Below are 25,177 nucleotides of genomic sequence, written 5' to 3'. Positions count from 1 at the left end.
TAATGAAAATAAAAATGCTTTGACTTTATTCACAACAAAATTACCTGTTTCATGGCACATACAGATAACAGATGCATTTACCAGAGATGGCAGTGTGTCAGCAGTTCTCCATGCCTAAATGTGTGACCTCACAGAGCCTGGAAGCTCTCAAAGGGCAGACTCTAGTGAGACAACTTTGACACTGAAAATGCATTACCGACAGTATGCAAATCACACACGCATCACCTAGATGCATCATTACTTTTTTTTATTTGGCAGATACAGTAATACATCCATGTTACAGTGCTTAGTAAGGCTGGAAAGCCAGTGCTATTTTGTTTTTCTTTTTGCTACTATAGTGTTTTACACAAATTAATGAGTACAGTCCTTACATTTTAGAAATAAGAATATCTACTGTTATCAGCCAAGTGAAGCTAAAATATGACTGCTGTAAAACTAAACAAGACAGTAACATAATTAACACAACAACTACAAGATAAGGATGTCCTTATTTCCACTGATCAGACTTTGTAAATTCTTAAATCTGACACAACTCTTAATCTGACCAAATCAAGAAGAAAATGTATGGGTTTGAATTCAGCCTGATTCTTATAATCATTTCAAAATTTATATCCAAGGAATTTCTGAACATACATTCAACACTGCGATAAAAGTAAGTCATTAACAAAATTTTAAAATTTGGGTTATGAAATATCAGAGAAGCACATTAAAAGTTACTTTGGCATTCTTCTGTCCTATGTTTAAAGGGACAGTAAACAGAGAATTCTTTTGTAATTCACATAACCACTCTCTTGGGAATTATTTCAGTAGGAAATATTTCATCTTAAGGCAAGGAAACATTTGAAAATATCTTCTACAAAGTAAGTTAATTAAAAATTAATAAAAGCATAATAAAAGGATAAACCATAGCAGAAAAGTACTACTTTGTAAGAATGACAATAACGTTGTTTAAGCTTTCTACAACTGTACATAATACTTGGCTTCTTTTTAAAAAGATAATTCCATTTTGACACTTAACATTGTTAACCTTCAAGAAGAAATAATTACTCTTTTAGCTAAACATACACAGAAAACAAAAATAGAAAAAAGAAGGGAAAAAGCCATTTCTCAGAAGTCATTCAAGACCCTGCTGTAATTTCCTTACAGAAGCAGGTGGTGAGGCTCCTGAAGGCAGCAGCAATTCTGATCACACCACCACGAGTGAGTGTCCAGCAGGGCTTCACTCTGAAAGGCTTTAGACTAGTTTAATCAAACAAAAATGCTTTTACTGTTTAACCCAATGTTAAGGCAAATGGAAACTGGTACGAATGTCTTAAATACCCTACTACAATCAGAAGCGTTATTTCTAGGAAGATAATTCCTTTAAAAAGGTCAAGTCTCTTACCCTACAATAGAGATTTTCCGCTATACTTACTACCCTGAAATTCTATTTGGTCACTCTTATTTCTTTTTATCAAAGGCCACAAGAAAGTATTTTTTTGAATTCATAGCTAATGAACTGACTAGCAAGTAATCTAAGTATTGATTTTGACACACCAATGTACTGAATATGGGCATTTAAAAAAATGAATGTCAGCAATAAAATCACCTTCCCAAACCATTCATTTCATCAGAAGTTCCCTAGAGTTACTTCCTGTCCTAGCAGCATTATAAATAGTGCAATTCTTCAAAATTCTTTCAAACATTTTTCTCAAATTAAAGGTGAACTTATTCTTTTATAAAATCATAGCTTGAGTCATCATTTAGCCTTCAAATGGGCCAAATGATACAAGCAGTTTCCCTACATGGAAATGTGTGCATGCACACCTGTGTGTGTACACAGCATTCACTGCCAGTGTATGTAAATAAGGCAAAACATTTAATATTTGAAATGAGAAGCAAAATACTATGTAATGGCAGCTTTATTTTGGGTTATTTCTAAGCATTCTCTTCCATTAAGAGCAAGAATTGGGTGGCAGGCATTTGGCTTGTGGTTTAGCTGTCAATTGGCATAATTACATCCTGTACTGGGCTACCTGGGTCTGGGTTTTGGCTCTGTTTCCAATTCTGGTTTCCTGCTAATGCACACCCTGGGATGTAGCAGGTGACAGCTCCTACAGTCAGCTCCCCACCACCAACACGCAACCGACACTGAGTTCCTAACTCCTGGCCTCTCCCTGGCTCACTTTCCATGTTTCTGGTATTTGAAGAGTGAGCTAGTGGATGGGAGTTCTGTTTGTCTACTTGTACCTGTCTGTCTGTTTCTCTCTCTCTCTGCTTCTCAAAAAACCCTGGAATTATGAATAGACCATATTTTTTCTTTTGTCCCATATCAGAGCATGATAATCACCAACCATACAGTCTGTCCACCCACTATTAAATTAGGAAGCTATGGAAGAAAAGTCATGAAGTTACATAACTAAAAGCAAGGTCAGCAATACTTTGTATGCTGAACATAAGAAGCAGAAGAGAAGAATATGAATTTTACATGTAGTAATTAATGTATATAATTATGGCACATATATAAAATCTCTTTAAAATCTTTTTAAAATTACACTTCTTTGCACTTTGATTTTCTGTTCACTAATCAGAAACTAGGCACTTTAATCTGAAATTGTATTTTTTTAAAAATACATTTTAGGTTCTTCTCTATAACCTCCTCCTAACATGAATACAGCCCACTTTAGAAGCAAAAGGAACAAATGTTTTTGGCATGACGAGTCAGCCACTTCAAACAGCAGTGTATGATTCAACACCAAACGCACCCAACTGCTGAAGGCCTCCCCTACCCCGAGACCCTCCCTCACAACAACCCCCTTCACATACTGCGGATAGAGGACATGGACTATACTGTGACCTCATTAAAAGGACTTGGCTCTGTATCAAGGGAGTGAAAAAAGCTCTAGATTCCCACGAAGATTCAAAGTATGATTATTTTTCGAGATATGAGCGTAACAGGACAAATTCTGTACAGAGTTCTCAGTGGGAAGAACTAAAACCCAGCTTTACAAAAAGAGAAAGAAGAGATTATTTTAGTGTATCAAGTAGAATGACTCCAGATTTTGGGAGACAATTTCAAAACTACACTGAAAGAGGAGACATTTTTCCGCCTAACAGTGAGGCCCTAGGTTGAGGCACCCGTATCCCATATTGGAGTGCATGAGTTTGAGCCTCAGTTCTGCTCCTAACTTCTTGCTGTTGCATACTTTAGGAGGGAACGGGCACCGGCTCAAGTAGTTACGGCCTTGCCTCCCACGTGCAGAACTTGGATTGAGTTTCCAGCTCCTGGCCTCAGCCTGGCTCAGCCCTAACTAGTGTGGGCATTTGGGGAGTGAACCAGAAGATGGAAGTTTAAAAAGCCTATGCTTTTTAAAAAGATAAATTTTAAATTCCCTCTCTTCACAAATAGCTTTTTAAATCAATATATTCCCAAGAGGAAAATGCTCTAAGTTATAAGATTTCTTCGTGGGTGGGCATTCAGCCTCATGGTTAGATGCCTGTGTCCCACACACACTGTCCAGGTTTGAGTCTCAGCTTCAGTCCCAGATGATGGCTTCCTGCTAACGCAGACTGTGAGGCAACTGTGATGGCTCAAGTGATAAAGTTCCTAACACACATGGGGGAACTGGACTGGGTTCCCACACCACAGCTTCAGCTTCATCTGTCTCCACCACTTCAGGCATCTGGAGAGGGGCCCCGTGGACGTGAGCTCCCTCTACATTTCTGTCTCTGCCACTCAAATAAATGACTATTTTTTAAAAAGAGGAAACTTCTTCAGTCTCTGGTGTTAACTTAAAGAACCAATAGTAACACATTTGGAACCGAAGTTAATCTACTACAAAGTTGTTTTTGCATACTGCTTACTCTCCACTCATTTAATAGATTGTACCAGTAGTCAGGGATTACGATTTCTTTGATTTAAAGACTCCTGCAAATACACAAGAAATAACATAAGCAGTACACAGTAAAACACTACTACTTCTTAACCTTGATTAAACAGATAAATAACTTCACGGTTAAAAACACATTTTCAGGCAAAGTTAATATGTTGACACTAGGAGTAATATATTCTTGCATACCTCAATCTTAAAGATCTTGGCTAAGTGTATACACTTTCAAGGTGCAAAACACAGAGACAGAATTTTTGAGAATGCTACAGGACGTTTCAGAGAGCTTCACGATAACAAGGTGACTCCCAAGTATTAGCTTCAATTTAAGCAGTATTCCTACAAAATACACAACATTTCATGACTGAAATGACCATCTAAAGAGTACAAAAAAACAGCTGTGAACACACGATACAGGTGTTCAATGACAGAGCTTCATATAAGCCTAGTATTCTTCACTAGAATATTTTTCCTCCCTGAGTCCACATCTACCAAGTATTTAAGCTCCTTTAAAATATTTTATAGCACACTCAAATGGTATGATTGTTATGGTACTTATTGTACTTTAGCTTCCAAGAGCCCACTAGACAAAACATGACCATGACCACTTATACAACCACTTGTGTGCCTCAGGGCATCTGCTCCCAGGTAGGCCAGTAACAGTTCAGTGCGGCGAATGAGTAACTGCAGGAGGTCTTCAGCCAACGTCTCTATGCTCGAATAGCGTACCTTCTCAAAGTCAAAAATGTCTTTGAGAAAGAAAAGAACTTGATTCTGGAAAATAAACACAAAAGAGTTACGACATTAAAATTATATGCAATCTCTGGCCTGATGTGGTAGCCTAACAGCTAAATCTTTGCCTTGCATCCACTGGGATCCCATATTGGCACCAGTTTATGTCTCAGCTGCTCACTACCCATCCAGCTCCCTGCCTGTGGTCTGGGAAAGCAATAGAGAATGGCCCAAAACCTGGGACCCTGCACTCATATGGGAGACCTGGAAAAGTTCTTGGCTCCTGGCTTTGGATCGGCTCAGCTCAGCTGTTGCAGCCACCTGGGGACTGAACCAATGGACAAAGATCTTTCTCTGTGTATCTCCTTCTCTCTGTACATCTGCCTTTCCAATTAAAAAATTAACTCTTTAAAAGTATTATATGAAATGTGAACAGTTACTAATATTTTCATGAGCACTGACCCAGGAGGCCAGCTCTGACTTCATATTTTACTGGAAAAGAACCTTGAACAAATGATTAAACATCTTTTGGGTCTACCTTTCTCCTCTGTAAAATAAGAGATAACACCATCCATCCCTTTTAGTACTCAAGGCTGATGTAGTGATCAAAGCAAGGTGATCTGCAAGAAATGCCTGGGACCCCTAAAGCACTGTGCAGATGTGAAGGCTGCTTGTCAGCTCTTTGCCTTTAGAACTTTTTCTGAGCATGGGCACTACTTTAAGATAGGAAAAACTATTTCAGGTAATTCTAAGTTACAGTCTCTGCATGCAAGATTTTCTGAAGAAAACAAACAAAAAGAAAACAGCAAACACCAATTCACATGTGGAAAATAAAAACGATTTCAGATCTCAAATCCATTTAAAATATTAAAGTATATGTCATTTTGGCAAGTTAACACCTAAGTGGAAATTGATTTTAAGCAGCTGTATACAACTAACTACTAAATTCCAGCTATTATGTCAAGTATGTAACTTCCATCTCCCATAAGCAGATACTAAGAAGTGCTAAGAAGACACACTTTATACTCACTGGATTTTGTATTTGGGAGAGCTATTCACAATCAGCAAATCTCTTCATTTTATAGATGAAGAAATAACGAAATAATGATTTCCCCCAAGTCAGCTCATTATGCAACACTTAACTGCTAGTTCCATATTTTTTCCACTAAAGCACATACCTTAGTTGGGAGGGTCAAATGACCTAGTCCAAATTAATGAGCTCTTAAAACAAGACAGTAAAACAAACATTTCCCAAACCATTTATACAAACATTAGCAGTACATAAATGTAATTATTTTTAAAATGATTTTAGTGAAACATCTGAAGTTTCAAATTCATTCTTGATGTTTATTTACTCTTTGAAACTTAACCCAAATCAGAGTATTAAATAGACCTTCTTGGCATTTTGTCAGCCAAAAAAATTCTGCCATCAGCTGCAACTTAGTAACTTGGCAGAAACCCCTTATTGCTGTTTACGACTTCAAGCAGATGTGTTGTATCTTCTAACCTGAATTTCATTTACACTGAATTAAATTATTTTGAAACTGGATTTCAATTACATTATTTTGAAACAGAACTCACATATTACCACATGTGTGATAAAGTCAGACGCTGTTGATTTATAAACTTCAAAAAGTGCCAAGGCATAAGAAAAAAATTGTATCAATTTGATTGTAAAACAGCAAGACCATGTAAAACCATAACAAAAGGAACCGATAAGGTGAATGGATTTGTTGAATCCATTCCAGAATAAAGAGCCAAGTGTATAAAATACCGGTTCACTCTAACAGTGATACTATAAAATGCCACTAACATAATACTAGCTTTTTAAAAATTATTATTAATTACATTGTACTATGTGACACAGTTTCATAGGTACTGGAATTCCCCCACCCCTCCCCAAGCCCTCCCCCCATGGTGGATTCCTCCATCTTGCTGCATGGCCACCGTTCAAGTTCAGTTGAGATTCTTTCATTGCAAGCACATACCAAGCATAGAGACCAGTAACTTATTGTCCAGGTAAGTTCAATGTCTTCTTCGGGAGACCTTCTCTGATCTGAAGGTAGAGCCAGCAGAGTACCATCCCAATCAATCAAAAGCCCCAACATAATATCAGCAACAAATTATAACGTTATGGAATTAGTGGACATAGTGGACATACTAGCTTTTAAACTGAATTTAAGTATCTTTATGAACTTTAAATAACCTTACCCACTTTTTGATTTAGGAAAATAAAAAAGAAAGAATTCAATGAAAAGCATACCTTAAAGAAGCAGCATAAATCATACAGAGAATTTCTAGGGCCCAAAAAGCCCCACGCTAGCACAGGGCTGATGTGCTCACAAATGGCATAAAAATGCGCAAAAAATCCATCCGGGATCTGTTGGAAGTTAAAAACAAGCAATTTAGCATTACCTTTTTATATTTGCTTTCTCTAGCAGAAAAGCTAAAACTATTATCCTCTACGTAACAGCTATCTTTGAGGGCAGATCATGAACTAAGCTATTGGTAAAGTGAAGAAAAAAAATTGTTTTAGACTCATACAATGTTTTGGGTAGACCTCACCAACAGTTCCAATGTGCAGAGAAACAGCATTTCTTCTTCTTTTTATTTTAAGATTTATTTTATTTTTATTGGAAAGGCGGATATACAGAGAGGAGAGACAGAGAGGAAGATCTTCCGTTTGATGATTCACTCCCCAAGTGAGCGCAACGGCCGATACTATGCTGATCCGAAGCCAGGAGCCTCTTCTGGGTCTCCCACGCGGGTGCAGGATCCCAAAGCTTTGGGCCGTCCTCGACTGCTTTCCCGGGCCACAGGCAGGGAGCTGGATGGGAAGTGGAGCAGCCGGGATAAGAGCCGGTGCCCATATGGGATCCTGGGCGTGCTAGGCGAGGACCTTAACCACTTGCGCCACTGTGCCGGGCCCACCATTTCTTCTTTAAGTGTTAGAGCTAATACATAAATATGTATATACATATACATACACATATCTTTTTTAATTTGGAAGGCAGAGTTACAGAGAGAGGAAGACACAAGTCTTCAATCTGCTGGTTCACTCCCCAAATGGCCACAAAGGCAAGAGCTGGGCCAGAAGGAAGCCAAGAGGCCAGAGCTGCCTCTGGGTTTCCCAGGTGGGTACAGGGTCCCAAGGACCTGGGTCATCTTCCATTGCTTCCCCAGGCACATCAGTAGGGAGCTGGAATGGAAGTGGAGCAGCTGGGGTCTTGAGTCAACACCCTTATGAGATGCTGCTGTTGCAGGTGGAGGCTTACCAATTATACCACAGCACTAGCCTCATGTTCTTTCTTTTCTTTTAAATTATTTTTATGTTCCATGATACATTTTTCCATCCCCTTTCTCCCTTTCATTTCTACCCCGACAAACCATTTCCTCCATATTATTACAGTAGTACAGTTTTTTTTAGCAACAGTTACAATTTTGGCATTCTGTTATTTAAATACATCATGCAATTTTAAGTATAGACAATGATAGAAATCTTACTATCTTATTATCAAGCTATATTTAACTGTTTCAGTGGAAGTCCTCCTTTTATCTGGAAGTAGAGATGCCTACTGTAACATATCTTAAGCTCTTGATATACTATTTTCATTGTAATGGTCATCTAAAAGAATATATGTACTTGTTCACCTATATATCTAATTGCTTTGTATTTTGCATGAGTATTGCCTTATATCAAGACAGAATATATGATATTTGTCCTTTTGGGACTGGCTTATTTCACTGAGCATAATGGTCTGCAGCTGGGACCATTTCGCTGCAAATGGTTGGAATTTAATTCTTTTTAATGGCTGTGTAGTATTCCACAGATAAATGTACCACAGCTTCTTTACCCATTCCTTTTTAAATTGACATCTGGGTTGTTTCTATGTGGTTGCTATTGTGAATTATGGTGCTATAAATCAGGATTTCATGTTGCTTTCTCAGATGCAAATTTCAATTAATTTGGATATATTAACAGGAATGGGATAACTGAATCACACTGTAGATCAATTTTCAGTTCTCTGAACACTCTCCATACAGACCTCCATAACAACTGTATTAGCCCACACTCCACCCACGTTATTCCTTGACAGGCATTTTTACCTCATAAAAATATAGGTTGAGTATCCCTCATCTGAAATGCTTGGGATCTGAAATGTTTCAGATTAAATTTTCTTAGACTTTACAATGTCTACATATATATAATAAGATATCTTGGGATGGGACCTAAGTATAAATATGGAATTTTAGCAGCCTGAATGTAACTTCATATTATACTTTGAATGCACCTGTTTTGACTGTGACCCAGTATGCATGGTCTGGGGTGAAATTGTGCATTAGTGATATCATATGGTGCTCAATTTCAGATTTTGTAGCATTTTGACTTTGGGATTTTCAGATTAAATACTAATACATATTCTTCATAAAAGAAATCATATCACTGTTATAACCAAGCAATAACAAGAATGTTAGTGTTCTTTGGTTATATAATTTTATGAATACACCACAATTGGGACCAGCATGGTGGTGCAGTAAGATCAAGGCTTAAAGTGAATTTCAAATGAGTAAATACTAAGTTATTTTTAATGGAATCATAACATTTAGTTAAAGAACTTGATATTACTCGTATATATGCAATTTCTTATAAAATTAGTAATATGATTATACATTAGTAGGTTCTATGAGTTTATTAATAACTTCCAGAATCTTCCTTGTTAAATAGCATCCCGTGGGATCTGTCATACAGAGAGGACTGACACAGGCACACCTTAAGGATCTGTTCCTTGCAAGGGTTATTTTCTGTTTCACAGTCTCCAAGACAATTTTCCAAACCTCAACTTAAAAATCATAAGATAGCAGAAGTTGCCATTTAATGAGCACCCAATATATTCTAGCCAATGTTTTCAGTTCCATATAATTTACTAAAAAATGTCTGCAAAGTAGGTCATGTCAACATCATTTTTACAAAGCAGAACTTGAGTGGCTAAATAACCTGTCCTACTCACATTTAGCTAGTTAGTGAAGACCAGAAAACTATCAGGCATGTATGTAAGTTATTCTAGTATGAGAGATGTGCTTATTCAGACCTGTTGAACTATCAAAACTGCTTCAGCAGGACCCTCCAACCTTGCCTCACATCGGGGACAGGGGGATGGGCGGGAGGCTGGGTGGGGCTTTTCCCTTTGTTTCTCCCCTGGCCCCAGATACAAGGAAAAATAATACTAGTGTGGGAACAATGGTGTAACCCACTTTCCTGTAGCCATTGATCCTTTGTACTCTAATCAACTAAGATTATTTTTAAAAATAATAAATAAATACATAAATAAGAGATGTACTTGATTCAGCAGCTAAAATTGGAGATGTCCTATATATGTTAAAATTCTACATTTTATACTACTTCATAGGTATTTCAGGAGCTTATAGACCTGAACACTTTTGTGGGCTGAAGTAAATGTGGCACACTTCAGCAAGGAAAGCATGAGCTAAACTCTATAGTGAGTAGAAACTACATGCATGGGGCCCAGCGGCGTGGCATAGCGGCTAAAGTCCTCGCCTTGAACGCCCAGGATCCCATATGGGTGCCGGTTCTAATCCCGGAGGCTTCACTTCCCATCCAGCTCCCTGCTTGTGGCCTGGGAAAGCAGTCGATGATGGCCCAAAGCCTTGGGACCCTGCACCCACGTGAGAGACCTGGAAAAAGTTCCTGGATCCTGGCTTCGGACCAGCATAGCATCGGCCATTGCACTCACTTGAGGAGTGAATCATTGGATGGAAGATCTTCCTCTCTGTCTCTCCTCCTCTCTGTATATCTGACTTTCCAATAAAATAAATAAATCTTTAAAAAAAAAAAAGAAATTACATGTATGGAGAGGGCTTTGTTATCCCAGGTACAGAAAAGTTTCCCAAAAGGTGACATATAGAATTATCTATACATGGGGAATCAAGGTTAGATTGAAGCATAATATTTATTCTAAGAAGAAATGGATATTATCATTCTTGTCACTATGGTAACTTTCATTAGTATTTTTTTTGTGTTTAGTTTTAATTTCATGTTTAAATTAAGCTTGTTAATAGTTTCTCATTTCATTTATGTAACATCTTGTGAGTATACAAATGAGAAAATGAAAGGTCAGCTGATAGCCACTTATTTGCCATGCTCATGCCATCTAGTGTAACAGTCAAATCCAAATCCTTGATCTCTCTACATAAACATATATTTAAACATATATTTCAAATATGTATTTGAAAGGCAGAGTAGTCTCTCTCTCTCTGTCACATACACACACACACACACACACACACACACACACACAGTGGGAGAGAAATAGAGATCTTTCATTTGCTGGTTCATTCCCCAAATGCTTAAAACAGCCAGGGCTGAGGCAGGCTGAATCCAGGATCCAAAATCTCCACGTGGGTCTTCCACACGGTGGCAGCAACCCAAGTACTTCAGCTATTACCTGCTGCCTGCCAGGTGCATTAGCAAGAAGTTGGATTCTAAGTAGAGCAGCTAGAACTTGAACCAGCACTCTGACATGGGGTGCCAGTCTCAAGTGGTTTTCACACACGGAGTTTATAATCATCATTATAACACAAAGCTTTTCGAGTAATTATAAAAAAGTATTCACACAGTCTCAGGAATTATTTTTAACAGCACCGTTCAATGATGCTATGAAGACTGTGTTTTGAAAACAGTGGGACTGGCAATGCTGCCTCCAAGTTATACATACAGCATTGAGAAATATGGATATTACAAAACAATCCTTGGAAAAATAATAGAGTGACAGCCAATATTACATAAGGCATTATGCCAAGTAGGTCTAAGCACTTTATACTGAATCTTTTAAAAACCCTATAAAGTAGATGCTACTACTCTGCTTGCATTCAGAGATAAGGAAACTGGGGCACAGAGAGATTAAACCATGTGCTAAAGGGACACATGGCAAGGAAATTGTATTCGAAAATCAGACACTCTCATTCCATAATCAACACCCTCTCCCACTAATAGAGTATAGTGAGAGTAATGGGGTGGTGAGATGGCATCAAAGGTATGGATCAAGGCAGCAGGATACAACATTTGACACTTTGCTGCTGGGGGCCCTAAACTGAAACAATCAGGCATTAGAATCAAATAATTATTTCTTAACTGGATTACATGAAAAGTCAACAGTGATATTAAGCAATTTTTTTAAAATATTAGTAAGTAAATTAAAAACACATCTGCAGAAGATGCTTTCACCTCTAGCCCTTCTACTTACCTGAAATGCCATGCATGCCTCAACAATCATATTCAACTACACAGAAAAGTAATGAACAGAGAAGACATCCACACAAGAAGGGAACCCAGTATCAGAAACTCATTCATCTAACTTAAGAGACAGTCCCCACATCAACCGCCAAATGGACTGACTCAGGTACGCCACTGACAGGATCTTCAAATTGTTCAGCAAAGGAGTTGCTATGGTTTGAATACAGGATGCTCCCACCCAAAGCTCAGTGAAGGTTTGGTCTCCAGTATGGCAGTGTTGAGAGGTGGGCCTAAGTGGGAGGAGTGTGCATAATGAAGACAAACGCCTTGCTCCTCCAGTCCTGCTCTCCTGGGGTTAGAACAGTCACTGTCAGGGCATGTTGATACACAGCAAGGATGCCCTGGTGTTCTGGCTCATTTATGAGGGCCCAGTGATCATTCTACTTTCAGCGATAAAATGAAGGGGAGAGGTCCTCAACAGAAGTGGCTACCTGATCTTGGACTTCTAGCCTATTATACTGAGCTTTAACTTTAACATTTAAATAATAATAAATATAAATGATGAATTTTACCTTCATTTGTTGCCTTTTTTGCTTCAGCACTGACCAACAACTTGAAGTCACAGCCTAAACAGAAGTAGCAGAAAAAAAGAAAGATTGAAATTTATAGCTATATTCACATTTCCATTACCAATGCATGCTTTTTACTAGAAATTCAACGTTTACGGTATCTAAGGGCCAGCACAATGGCTCAACTGGTTAATCCTCCCCCTGCAAGTGCTGGGACTCCATATGGGCACTGGTTTGTGTCCCAGTTGCTCCACTTCCCATCAAGCTCCCTGTTTGTGATCTGGGAAAGCAGTAGAAGATGGCCTAAAGCCTGGGACTCTGCACCCATGTGGGAGACCTGGAAGAAGCTCCTGGCTCCTGGCTCTGGCTGTAGTGGCCATTTGGGAAATAAATATGGAAGATCTTTTTCTCTGTCTCTCCTTCTCTCTGTAAATCTACCTTTCCAATAAAAATAAATTGCAAAGAAATGAACAACATGTGACTTTTATGGTTAAAATACACTTTAATCAAGGGGAAATGATTTAAAATGATTTAAAATTTATTAATAGTAAGTTACAAAAGAATTTAAAAATTGCCAATAGGAATATTTTTTAAAGGCATTCAAATTTCATCATCAAACATAATATCCACTCCACTTAACTTGTAGGTTCAAACTTAAAAAACAAAACCCAAGTCAAAAAATATCTGCATGCAAAAACAGAAGTAAGTTAAGAATATGGTTAAACCTGTTTTATTTGTTCATATGCCTATTTTCTATGTTAATTTTTACTAGTATTTAAGAATGTAAATTTCTATAGTTTTTCTCTTTTAATGCATCTTTCATTGTCTTCATTGACTTGAAAGGTGGAGAGATGAGACAGAGTGAAGACAGACAGATCTCTTTCAGTCACTGTTTTACTCCTTAAAAGTCTGCAACCCCTAAGACTGGTCCAAACAAAAGGCAGGAGCCAGGGATTCTGAAGTCCCAAGGGTGTCAGGGACCCACGCACCTAGGCCATCACCTGCTGCCTCCCAGGGTAGGTTAGCAGGAAGCTGGATCAGCAGCAGAATGTCAGGACTCAAACTGTCACTCCAATATTATGAGAAGCAGGTATCTGTATCATAACATTCACCCTGACTCTGAAAAATACTGCCTCGGAAGTCTGAGTGCCCGTTTTGAGCTCCGACTCTTTAGCTTGGATAGTTTCCTCTCAATGTACACGGTAGGAAGCAGCAGAACGTGGCTTAAGTACTCCCACACAGGAGACCAGACTGAGTTTGGGCCTCCTGGCTTTAGTTTGTCCCAGGCCTGGATGTTGTGGGCATTTGAAAAGTAAAACAGCAGTTGGCAAACCTTATCTAACCTGTGCTCTGTACTCTCTACCTTTCAAATAAAATGAAGATAAATGTTTGTAAAAACTTATATATGCTGTCATTTTTAAATTTTTACTGGAACTGTTACATTTCAGGTTAGTTACTCAGCCATTTTGGTTACACACAACTTTTTATAAGGCCTGAGCTGCTGCTTTAGAGACCTGAATAAACGCTGGGCATTGCAGGTCACAGCTGAGTCTGATTATAGAAGGGTCAAAGGGGAACTTTCCTGGAAGTGCTATGCAGTACACAGACCTGCCCCCAAATCAGCGTCAACTGTTTCCATACTCCTCCATAATTAGTAAAAATGTATCTGAAGGCCAACAGACACAGAGACGGACAAACAGAGACAGCTCCCAACCACTGATTTACTCTTTATGTACCATAATAGCTGGGACTGAGCTAGGCTAACCTAGGCTGAAACCAGGAGTTAGGAATTCAACTCAGGCCTCCCTTATGAGGCTCTCAAGTGGCAGAGCCGTAACCATGTGAGCCGTCACCTGCTGCCTCTCAAGGCGGGCTCTAGAGGAAACTGGAGCCCACAGCAAAGCACCCCCAACACGAGGTAACAGGTATCGCCAGGAGTGCTGTAACTGCTGGGCCAAACACCTGTCCAATAAATGTAAATCTTATTAGATTTTTTTTTTAACTCTATCCATTTTTCATCAAATTTAAATGGCTGCAAAAAGTAAATCATTACTTACTGTTTCCTTGAAGGAAGAGTTTAGCCAGCGATTATTCACTACATTCTGTATGGATGTGGGTGGGTTTTCTAAATCCTCAAAGGAATCCATTAATATGAAATCCAGAACAACATCATAAAAATTTAGATTTTTCACCTGCATTAAATTGACAGAAATTAATATTAGAAATAGCTTAAATAAATGTGATTTCTGGTAGGATTTTTTGAGTTGAATCAGACTGCATCTCTTATAAAAAAAGAGATAAATATGAAAACCGCTAGAAATTATAATTCACATGGCAGCTGCTTATTCACACCAAGCAAAATTAACCTCTCCCACGTCTCCAAACTGGGAATCTTTTGTTCAAGCTTCTATTCCAGCACCTACAATGTTCAGTAGGCTTTGTTATTCAGTCACTGGTAGATCTACCTATCTTTCCCAGCAGAACATCAGCTTCTTGCTCTTTCCTGCGTGCACACTGTGCTGAACCACACGCTGTACCAGCTGCCCACACTTACACCGTAAGCAAAGGGAAACAGCAGCACGATAATCCCACACAACATCCAAGTTGAAAGCGTGCTATCGATAATAAAGAGAAAAGGACAGGGTGCTTTGACAGCCCAAGATGAAGACTCTGATCTTTTAAAAGATGTCAGAGAAGGCTTCCTTCAGGAAACGAGGCATCTTAGGTACAGGAAATAACTGTCAGAAACTTTAAGGCCCTCCCTCCATGCCTCCTTCCCTCCCTTCCTTTCTCCCTTTCTCCCTCCCTCCCTCCCTCCCTTCCTTCCTTCAACAGGTAATCCTCCCCTCCCTTCTTTCCTTCCTTCTTCCTTTGACAGGATATCCTCCCCTCCCTCCATGCCTCCCTCTTTTCCTTCCTTCTTTTCTTCTGCATGAAATTCTCCACCCTGTGAGAGGAACCCATTAAATGAGATAAGGAGAGAGTCCCGAACTCAGGATAGACAAAGACTATATGCCCCTAATCAGCACGAAGAGTTACAGAAAATGTGGTGAATCTGCATTCTTCAGTAACCCTTAAGATAAGGGTCAGAAATCTCTGAAAGGGAATGAAATAAGTAGCTAGCTAGCTTAAGGTCATGACTTGGAGGCCACATGCCCGCCCATACCCTATGTAATCCAATTCACCTGCAGCCCAAAGGATGCACTTCCTTCATCTTTGACCTGGATTGTTATCAATCCCCTTTCCAGGCTCTCTTCCCAAGGACAGAGGACAGCAGGTTTATACCATCTGTAGAAACTGGAGTTAAACCAGAATATGTTGGCCAAACATGGTTATTCTGTAGATTCGGAACCTGTCTGACAAGTGTGCACCAAAGACTAGCCAACAGGTTGCAGCAGCTCAGCTCTGCAAGATGACTTGTACTGGCTCTCTGCTCATAGCCTGGAAAAAGCAGCAGAAGATAGCCCAAGCACCTGGGCCCTCGCCAAGAACATGGGAGACCCAGATGAAGCTCCTGGCTCCTGACTTCAGCGTGGCACATCGCTTGACATTGTGGCCATCTGTGGCATGGACTTAGAGATAGGTCTCTCTCTTCCTTTCTCTCTGTAACTCAGACTTTCAAACAAACACATCCTTTAAAAAAAAAAGCAACAAAAGAAAACAAACAAACAAACAAACAAAAAACCGGTAAGCTTAAAAGAACAGAAGGAACATAACAATGCTGAATTGATAGAAATCACCGGAAGTGCACAGTAGCTCTCTACAGCAGAGACTGCAGGGGTGCATGGCTGGGAAAAGAAGGAAGGGCCAACTCCTCAACAGATTTATGACCTGTGTGAAGAATTTCAATAGTCTTCTTGAACTATTTTCAGATGGAGTCAAGGGTGGGTGATCATGGCAGTGAAATGGAGAATCAGATTCCTATCATTAAGAACCTTTTTGGCAGCCATGTAGAAAGTGGAACAACATGTAGAGAAGGGAAAAAGTGAAAGCAAAGAGGGAAGGAATAGGCAGGGAATCCAAGCACTGAGGCAGACCAGGAGAAAAGCAATAGATACTAAGGCCAGCATGGAGATGGCAGCAGTAGGAAAAAGAGCTGAAGTAGCAGAAAGAGCCTAAATAGTTGAAACTGAAAAAATTTTAGATGAATATGATAAAGCATGTGGAGATCAGGAGGGGAGAAGGAAGAATGCAAGCTTTTGGTTCATCAGACCTTGGGAGCTCATCTTGGATCTGGATGTAGAGATGCACACTGCACTGCATCCTCACATTTGGATATGATAGTCTATTACACAGTGACTATACATCCCCTTAAATGAAAAGTCACAAAACAAAATTAACAAGAGGAAGAAAAACAGAAATTTACAACATCATGAAGTCAAATAACATGCTACTGGATATGATAGTCTCCATTACATAATTACTGTACAACTCCTAAAATCAAAAGCCACAAAACAGAATCAACAACAGGAAAAAAAGAAGAAATTAACAACACCATGAAGTTAAATAACATGTTACCGAATGACTAACATGTCAGTGAAGAAATCAAAAAGAAAATCAAGAACCTTCTTGAAGAAAATGATGCTAATGTATGACCTGAGTCATTGAAGGACATAACCAGGAGAAACTGTTTTGAAGAGATGAAACTAACAAAAAAATTCATGAGATAGTTTCCTCTGATCTTTGTTGGTGAGATATGTCTTCTGTAAGGCAATAAATAGATGGGCTTTGTTTTTTAATCCAGTCTACTATTCTATGAAGTTTGCTTGATGAGTTTAAGCCATTCACATTCAGGGTTAATATGAATGGGTGGTTATTTGGTGCTGTAATTTAGCAAGGGTTGTTCATTGATTTAGTCTTCTGTTGTTATTTACTGGGATGTTCTTCACATTTGCCTTTGGTTTTGGTAAGTGCTATTTCTCTCTGTCAAGAGAACATCTTTACTAAATGTCATTTGTAGAAAAGGTTGGGAAGACTTTTCTTTACTGTGGAAAAATTTTATTTCATTTTCAAGGACAAAGGAAAGCTTTGCTGGGTACCATATCCTGGGCTGACAATTTTTTGCTTTTATAATCTGAAATATGTCACTCCATTCTGTTCTGGCCTGTAGAGTTTCCTGTGAGATGTCACCTGTGAATTTAATTGCCATTCCTTTATATGTCAATTGATTTTCATTCACGTGAACACATTTTTAAAGATTTATTTATTTTATTGGAAAGTTACATACACAGAGAGGAGGAGAGACAGAGAGGAAGATCTTCCATCCAATGATTCATTCCCCAAGTGACCACAACTGCAAGAACTGCACTGATCTGAAGCCAGGAGCCAGGAGCCTCTTCCAGGTCTCTGACACGGGTGCAGGGTCTCACGGCTTTGGGCCATCTGTGAATGCTTTCCCAGGCCAAAAGCAGGGAGCTTGATGGAAAGTGGAGCTGCTGGGATTAGAACCAGTACCCATATGGAATCCTAATTTGTTCAAGGTGAGGACTTAAGCACTGGCCATCACGCTGGGCCCTCACGTACACATGTAAGGATATTTTCCTTATGTTCGATTGAAGAGAGCTTGATTATCACATGTCGTGGTGAAGATCACTTTAGGTCGACCCTGTTGGGAGTTCTGTGCCCCTCCTGGATGTTGTTTCCCAAGTCTTTCTCTAGATTAGGGAAATTTTCCCTTATTATTTCATTGAATACACCTTTAATCCCAGCTTCTCTTTCTGCACCTTCTGGGACTCCCATAACTCTTATACTTGGCCTTTTCATAGGGTCTTTCAGTTCTTGAAAGCTTCTTTTAGCTTGACCCAGCTTTTTTGTTTTATCCTGGTGACAGGAAGTATCTTCTCATTTTGAGATTCTTCCTTCTGTCTCCTCATTTTCTTTTGGAGACTCTCCACTGTACTTTTAATTTGATTCACTGTATTCATTTCTAATATATCAGCTTTCCTTTGATTCATTTCCTGTGTGACATGTTCCTTAAATTGCTTGAATGCCTGTATTACATGCTTCTCATTGTTGATAAGAAGCTTTATAACAAGTGTTTGAATTCTGTAACACCCATTTTCTTGATGTATTCCTCAGTGAACTCTGAGGTTGACAAAGAGTTTTGCCCCTTTGCAGGGGAGCCTTTAGTAATATTCATCGTGCCTTCATCTCTTCTTTTGCTCTTGGTCTTTGTACTTCTGGTGATCAGATTCTTCTCCTTATGGCAGGTTTCTAAGCTATGTCACCCAAAGGTCTACAGTTCGATTTTACTTATTGTGGTTGGCACATAGCTCTTCATTTGCAGTCAGTTGTGCCACTCCCTCAAGCAAGTTGCAGGCCTGAGTTCTTATGTTAGACTTTCACCAAGGTCTCTTAGCCCCAGCTCCTGGCTCACCGATTCCCACCTTCTGTGATTCCCATATTAAAGCTGCACCGTTGTCTGTGCAACCTTTCTCCCACTTGCTGTTAGAGCAATTCACAGGGTTCGGGCAACAGCACATGTCCTATATAACTAGATTATTGCTGGCGCTGATCTTGCCAGAACCTGTTGGCTATTAGGTCTGACATGGACCTATTTTGACCAATGCCAAAATCGGTATTATTTTCCCTGTGGGACCAGTGCAATGCACTGAACTCAGTGAGTTCCCTCCCAGCTCTGCACACGTGCAGCTCACTGTTGTCCCTGCACTCTTACAAAATGGCACCTGATGTGCCATTATTAAAGTTCTTGATCTGCTGGCCATCAGGTCTAGGGATTACTCAGACCTGTCTTGGGTGGAACATGTAGGATGCCATGCTGTTGCAGTTCACTGAGCCAGAAATGAGTTCACTCCTAGCCCAGTGCATGTGCAGTACTGTCCATAGCCTTTTCCTCCCTATACAAAGTTGCGTCCGATTCAGCTGTAGAAGCAGACTGGAGCTGAAATCCACCCTATTCCTGCATGGCCCATGTGGAACCTGCTGCTCTGTGTCTGCTCCTGGTCAAATCAAACAGACCAGTAGGATGGGCAGTTCTTTGTCTGAGTTCACCTCCTGAGCTCCTGGTGAATGCCCCTTCCCACCTTGTTGCTGGTGGAGTTTCAGTTGCCAGAAGAGTTCAGACTGCTCATTGCTGAATGCTACTGAGATATTGGTCACTGCAGAACCATACTATTGTATCCACAGCTTCCTTCATCCGTCAGTCTCCACATCCTCTGCTGTTTTTTTGTCGTCTCCTGTTTCAGGGACTGTGCCCTCTCTGCTTCACACTGCCTCGTGTTTCTCCATCTGTTTAAACATGTACTTACCATATTCCACCATCTTGATTCCCCAGCCAGTGACAGTTCTAATTTGAAATCTTAATTTTATATTATCCTTCTCTATTTTATAGTGTAAATCAGGCTCTTAGTTTTCTGAGTATATTTATTTGTTAAATGCATTGTATGTAACCAACTCTCCAAGCCGCAAAGGGGTATCCTGTTATCCTATCTGATACCATACTTGCATAGGCCAACCTTACCACTCTGCTAGAACCTGCTAGTTGACATCAGCATGGAAAGGAGGAAGAAAGGAGTGAACAAAACAAAGGAAGAAGGTTTTAAAAAGAACAGCTGTCAACAACTGTTGTCCCAATGTATGATGGGTACAATTGCTGTTGTTTACAACACTGCTGGAAGAAAGATGTTGCTCCACCATCATACATTTGCTTTTGCAGTCACTTGGCAAGAACAAGGAGTTACAACTGTCAACACCATGAGTAAATAACTAAGAGAAATAAACACTCTGAAAAATTTGAACTTACCCCTCTAGCAGCAAGTTCCATTTCAGTACTATCCCAGTGATCAGTCTGTTCCAAAAAATAGATCATTTCATCAAAAACATCTTCAAACTTCTTTGGATTCTGCAGGAGAAAACATGTTTTAATTCTGACCTCAACTTTACAACAAGGCTCAAGCTTACCAAGTAAATAAGTTATTCTTCAAAGAAGTTTGTTACATTATAATTTGATTAGATTAATTAATTTATTAAATTAGGATACATTTGCAAGCTATGGCACATTTATTTGATTTGCTATTTGGTTCTAAGACTAAGAATGATCATCAAAGGTTATAGTAAACTGTTTAACTGTTCACATATGTATGCCTCTTTAGGTCACTCCTTAAGAACGGAAGTCTAATTATAGAGTACACAATGTTATGCTCTTGGTGCAGTTCTGCTCCCTTTGGAAGGACTCTCGTTCAAATCCCTGGGTTCATCTGCCCAAGAAAGCCACATCAAATTTACATGGGACTTGTAAATAATGAATGCCACCTTATATTTACCTACTACTTTATCTTTAAAGTTGCTTTTCCATTCACCACTTATTTAATCAACACAGAAACATAATTCTATTGATGACATGAGGGAATTAGGGTAAATAGGGCATTGCTTCTGGCTTATTCAGTGCCATGACCACAAATAAGTAATAGGCAGCTCAATTATATTCCAGATTTTTGTGACCAATGTTATTTCCTATAATCCTCCTTGAGAACAAGATTTAGGGAGGTAAAAGATGGCATTTTATTGGTAATAATACTGGGGAATTTACAGTAGATGATTCTCACCATGACATTGAAAAACTTTATGGCAAATTGGCAATAACTGATGACAAATAACTTCGCCAAAATTGGTGTAAACTTTATGCAGAGAAAATTAATCACCTCAAGAAGAAATCAATGTTCGTTTAGTTATTTATCCTTAATAGGTGAACTTTTACAATTACCTAGAACAACTTTTGCTTATATTAAAAACTTAACACATTTAGTCATTGCAACCAAAAACACAATTAAAAACTTTCCAACACAATAAGTTTACCTTTCGTGCTTTTATAATTAAAGCAGATAAAATTTTCCTTCCACTTTCAGCAAGGAATATCCTGTTGGCTGTTTCTGAAAGAATTACCTGAGAAAACACCCATCCCCAAACAAAGGAAACAGAGACATATAATGAATTAAATGGACAGCCATCTAACATCACAGCTCATCAAGGTATTAAAAGTACTACTATAGTCAAAGGATTACACGTGATGCTATGTCAAAAGGCAGACCACAGAAAAAGTCCAAACTTACTTAAAAAGCTCTTGAAACAAACAAAAAATGATCAAGGGGAAATAAACAGTAATTTAAAATTCTGTTCAGTATCAGAATATCTAAATTAAATTTTATATATCCCCCAAAATATTTGAACACAAAAATATTTTTATCATTGAATGACTCTAATAAATCAGTAATTCATAATTCACTTAGGTTTAGAAAATAAGCTAAAATACACACTAATTGATAACAGAAAAGACCAATTTTTTTCAGGTGGCCATTTCCATATACCTCAACACCAAAATATCTTAATGGGGGCGGGGGCAGACACTATGACCTAATGGGGTAAGCCACTGCCTGCAATGCTGGCATCTCATCAAAGTCCTAGTTTGAATCCCAGATGCTTCACTTATAATCCATCTCTCTGCTAGTGTGCCTGGGAAAGACAGGCCAAGTGCTTGGGTCCTTTCTACCCATCTGGGAGACCAGGATGCAGTTTCTGGTTCCTGGCTTCAGCTTAGCCCAACTCCAGACTACTGCAGTAATTTGGAGAGCAAACCAGCAGATAGAAGGTTTTTTTTTCTATCTGTTACTCTTTCAAATAAATATATAGATACTTAAAAATAAATCCTACTTTGACAAAGTATGGTGGACATGGGAATCCATGGGAGGGAACAATGACAAATAGAAAAGAGATGAAGGGAAGTAGAAGAGAAGAGAAATAAGCCCAGTAGGCTTGGCAACTGCCATTAGGGACAGGGATGATATGGAGCCGTACTGTTCATATGCACGGGACTCTGACATGAGGGTGAGGCGGTGAGGCTGGGGGGAAGTCTCTTAATGTTAGACAAAATACCTGAAAAGCCTGTCGAATACAGTGAAGTTTGGCAAGAAAATCACTGTCTCCCAGGCACTCCAACATTTCAGTTCTATGTAATAAAAAGGGGAGACAATTGTTAAACTACATTCAAGATCAAGCCTACTACAAATCTGGACTCAAACAAGGCTTAGCCTCAGGGCCTTAACACAAAACACATGTCTTCAACACTGACGGAACATGTAAAAAACAATGTTTTCAACTTGGACCTAGAGAGCATTATTCCCAGTTCTCATCAACATGTTTAGTATCACCAACACAATTGTATCTTCATTTTTTTCCACAAACATAAGCAGAAATGAAATGGTACCTTAGCACTCGTGAGTAAATTTTTCCTTCTTCCACTAAATGCATGGCTTCTTCATAAAAAGGGCAGTGGCAGAGAGACTCGAGGGTGCAGGTCGGCCGCCCTTCTCTGTGCTCTGCAAGCTACAGACAGTGGGTTAGAGCGGACTGTGCTGATACACACAGAAGATACACAAGAGAAGAAAATAGAATAGCACTGATGTCAACATACGGCAAACTTGATTATCCCCCACAAAATGACTCAACGACATTCTTACTGCCAATAAGACCTGAATTGTTTTGCTTAAAAAGGCAATTGTCAAACTCTGCAACAAGCTAAGATCATTTTATTTCTTAAATTTTTGCTGGAATAACAGAGATGGGAGAAAGGAGAAAGAGGGAGATGAGACAGAGACAGAAAAGGCAAGCAAGCTCCCAGTCACTGGTTCTCAAGGGAAATGCCTGTAATAGCTGCAACTAGGCAAGGTCACAGTCAGGAGCCAAGAACCACAGTCCACGTCATCCACGTGGGTGACAATCACATGGAAGACTCGGACTGTGGTCACCGCAGCCATCATTGCTGCCTCAAAAGGTCTTCAGTCAGAGAGAGCTGGAGTCAGGATCCAGAACCAAAAACCAAACCCTGGTGCCAATAAGGGTCTTAATCACTAAGTTAAATGGCTGTTCCTTCATTTGAAAAATATAACTGCTTACATTCTGCCATGAACAGAAAAGCAGAGCCTAATAGTTTTTGAATAGCAGTAACTGCGACGGCCCAGCATTGAGGCATAGTGCGGCACGCAGCTGCTGCCTGCAGTGCTGGCATCCTACACGGGTGCCAATTCCCATCTGAGCTGATTCACTTCCCATCCAGCTCCTTGTTAATGTGCCTGGGAAAGCAGTTTGGGCTTCTGCAACCACACAGGAGACAGGCATGACATTTCTGGCACCTGCATTTAGCCTGGCCCAGCCCTGAACACTGATGCCGTTTGGGGAGTGACCAGAGGATAGCAGTTCTCTCAGTGTCATCTCTCTCTCTCTCTCTGCAACTCTACCTTGCAAAAACAAAGAAATAAATAACCTTAAAAAAAACTGAGGAAACATTCTAAAAATATATAAGTCGGGAAGATGTACTATCCAAACAGTACTAAAAACATTTAAACTCATAACTGTAAATGAACAAAATATTCTTCAAAAACATCAAAATCATCTCAATAAGGTTACTTTAAGAAATGTAGCTTACATGTAGCTTTGGTGTTAAGTTCTTGTGTAACTGAAAAGTAGCCACTTGCTCCTGGCTAGGACAATTCTATAAATAAATTTGTGTATGCTGAGAGTCCACAAGAAACAACAGTTGCAAACACCATAAGCAACTAAGCAAAATACCTTTTGCCATTAGGTCCTTTATGGAATGGAACCCTGCACTTTTGTTTTCTTTTAAATAAGGTTTTTTTTTGAGATATAATGAATGTTCCATAAAATTCACCCTTCCAAAGTGTACAATTCAGCCATCTTCAGTACAAGCACAGAGTTATGCAATCAGCATTTTATAAAAAAAGATTTGTATTTATTTAGTTGAAAGGAAGAGTTAAGTTACAGAGGCAGAAGAAAAGATAGATAGCTCTTTCATCTGCTAGCTTATTCCACAAACGGCTACAACTGGAATTCTCTCTGGGTGGCAGGACCCCAAGCACTTGGGCCATATTCCACTGCAGGGGGCTGGATGAGAAGTGAGGTAGTGGGTCATGAACTGGTGCTCCTATGGGATACTGGCATCAGAGGAGACAGCTTCATCAGCTGTGCCACAATGACAGCCTCCAGCATTACCTTTTACCTATGGAACTTTAAAATACATACATGCTTGAAAGAATTAAAAAGAGAGAGAGACAGAGATTGTCCATGCACTGGTTCACTTCCCCAATGGCTACAGTGGCTAGAACTGGGCTGGTCCAAAGCCAGGAATCAGGAATTTTTAAGGGTTTTCCATGTGTGTGCAGGGGCCCAACAACTTGAGCCATCCTCCATTGCTTTCACAGTCCATAAGCAAGGAGCTGGATCAGAAGTGGGCAGCCAGAGCTGTTGCCCAAATGGGATACCAGCACTGCAATCTGCTATTCCACCATGCTGGTTGGTGTAGTGGGTAAATCTGGGACACCAGTATCCCATATGGGTGTTGGTTCATGTTCTCACCGTTCCACTTCCAACTCAACTACCCGGTAATTGACAGGGAAAAGCAATAGAAAAAGATGCCAAGTGTTTGAACTACTGCCACCCACGGTGGAGACCTGGAAGAAGCTCCCGGCTCCCAGATTCAGCTGTTGTGGCCATGTGGGAAGCGAACCAGTAGATGGAAGATCTTATCTACCCCAACCCTACCCCCACTTACCCTCTTTGTGTAACTATTAAACAAAAATAAATCTTTCCAAAAAAAGTTCTTAAAAGTAGAATTAAAAGACAACTTTATTTTAAAAAGAAATATCTATGTACTTTAAAAGATTCTTTTCAAATCTTATTATTGGGGTCACTGCTGTGGCAGAGTAAAGCCTTTTCCTGTGATGCTGACA

The 25,177-nt window shown here is 39.5% G+C and overlaps 1 protein-coding gene across 1 annotated transcript in view; it reads right to left on the bottom strand.

Annotated features, from left to right (window-relative positions):
* Positions 1-234: 234 nt before the first annotated feature.
* MIGA1 (mitoguardin 1) overlaps positions 235-25,177 on the bottom strand; it is a 104,583-nt gene continuing 79,640 nt past the window's right edge. Inside the window, exons 9-17 of the mRNA XM_040987312.1 lie at positions 22,639-22,757; positions 22,308-22,380; positions 21,234-21,320; positions 20,182-20,280; positions 14,477-14,611; positions 12,423-12,476; positions 11,063-11,065; positions 6,862-6,978; positions 235-4,640 (exon numbers count right to left, since the gene is read on the bottom strand). Coding sequence (XP_040843246.1) covers positions 4,422-4,640; positions 6,862-6,978; positions 11,063-11,065; positions 12,423-12,476; positions 14,477-14,611; positions 20,182-20,280; positions 21,234-21,320; positions 22,308-22,380; positions 22,639-22,757 — 906 coding nt within the window. The 3' untranslated portion in view covers positions 235-4,421. The remainder of the gene's footprint in view (positions 4,641-6,861; positions 6,979-11,062; positions 11,066-12,422; positions 12,477-14,476; positions 14,612-20,181; positions 20,281-21,233; positions 21,321-22,307; positions 22,381-22,638; positions 22,758-25,177) is intronic.

This window comes from Ochotona curzoniae, unplaced genomic scaffold (assembly GCF_017591425.1).
Source record: "Ochotona curzoniae isolate NIBS_2020 unplaced genomic scaffold, NIBS_Ocur_1.0 contig_4612, whole genome shotgun sequence".
In the NCBI taxonomy this organism is placed as follows: domain Eukaryota; kingdom Metazoa; phylum Chordata; class Mammalia; order Lagomorpha; family Ochotonidae; genus Ochotona; species Ochotona curzoniae.
Note: the sequence above shows the minus strand (reverse complement) of the source record. Positions and strands in the feature narration are given on the sequence as shown.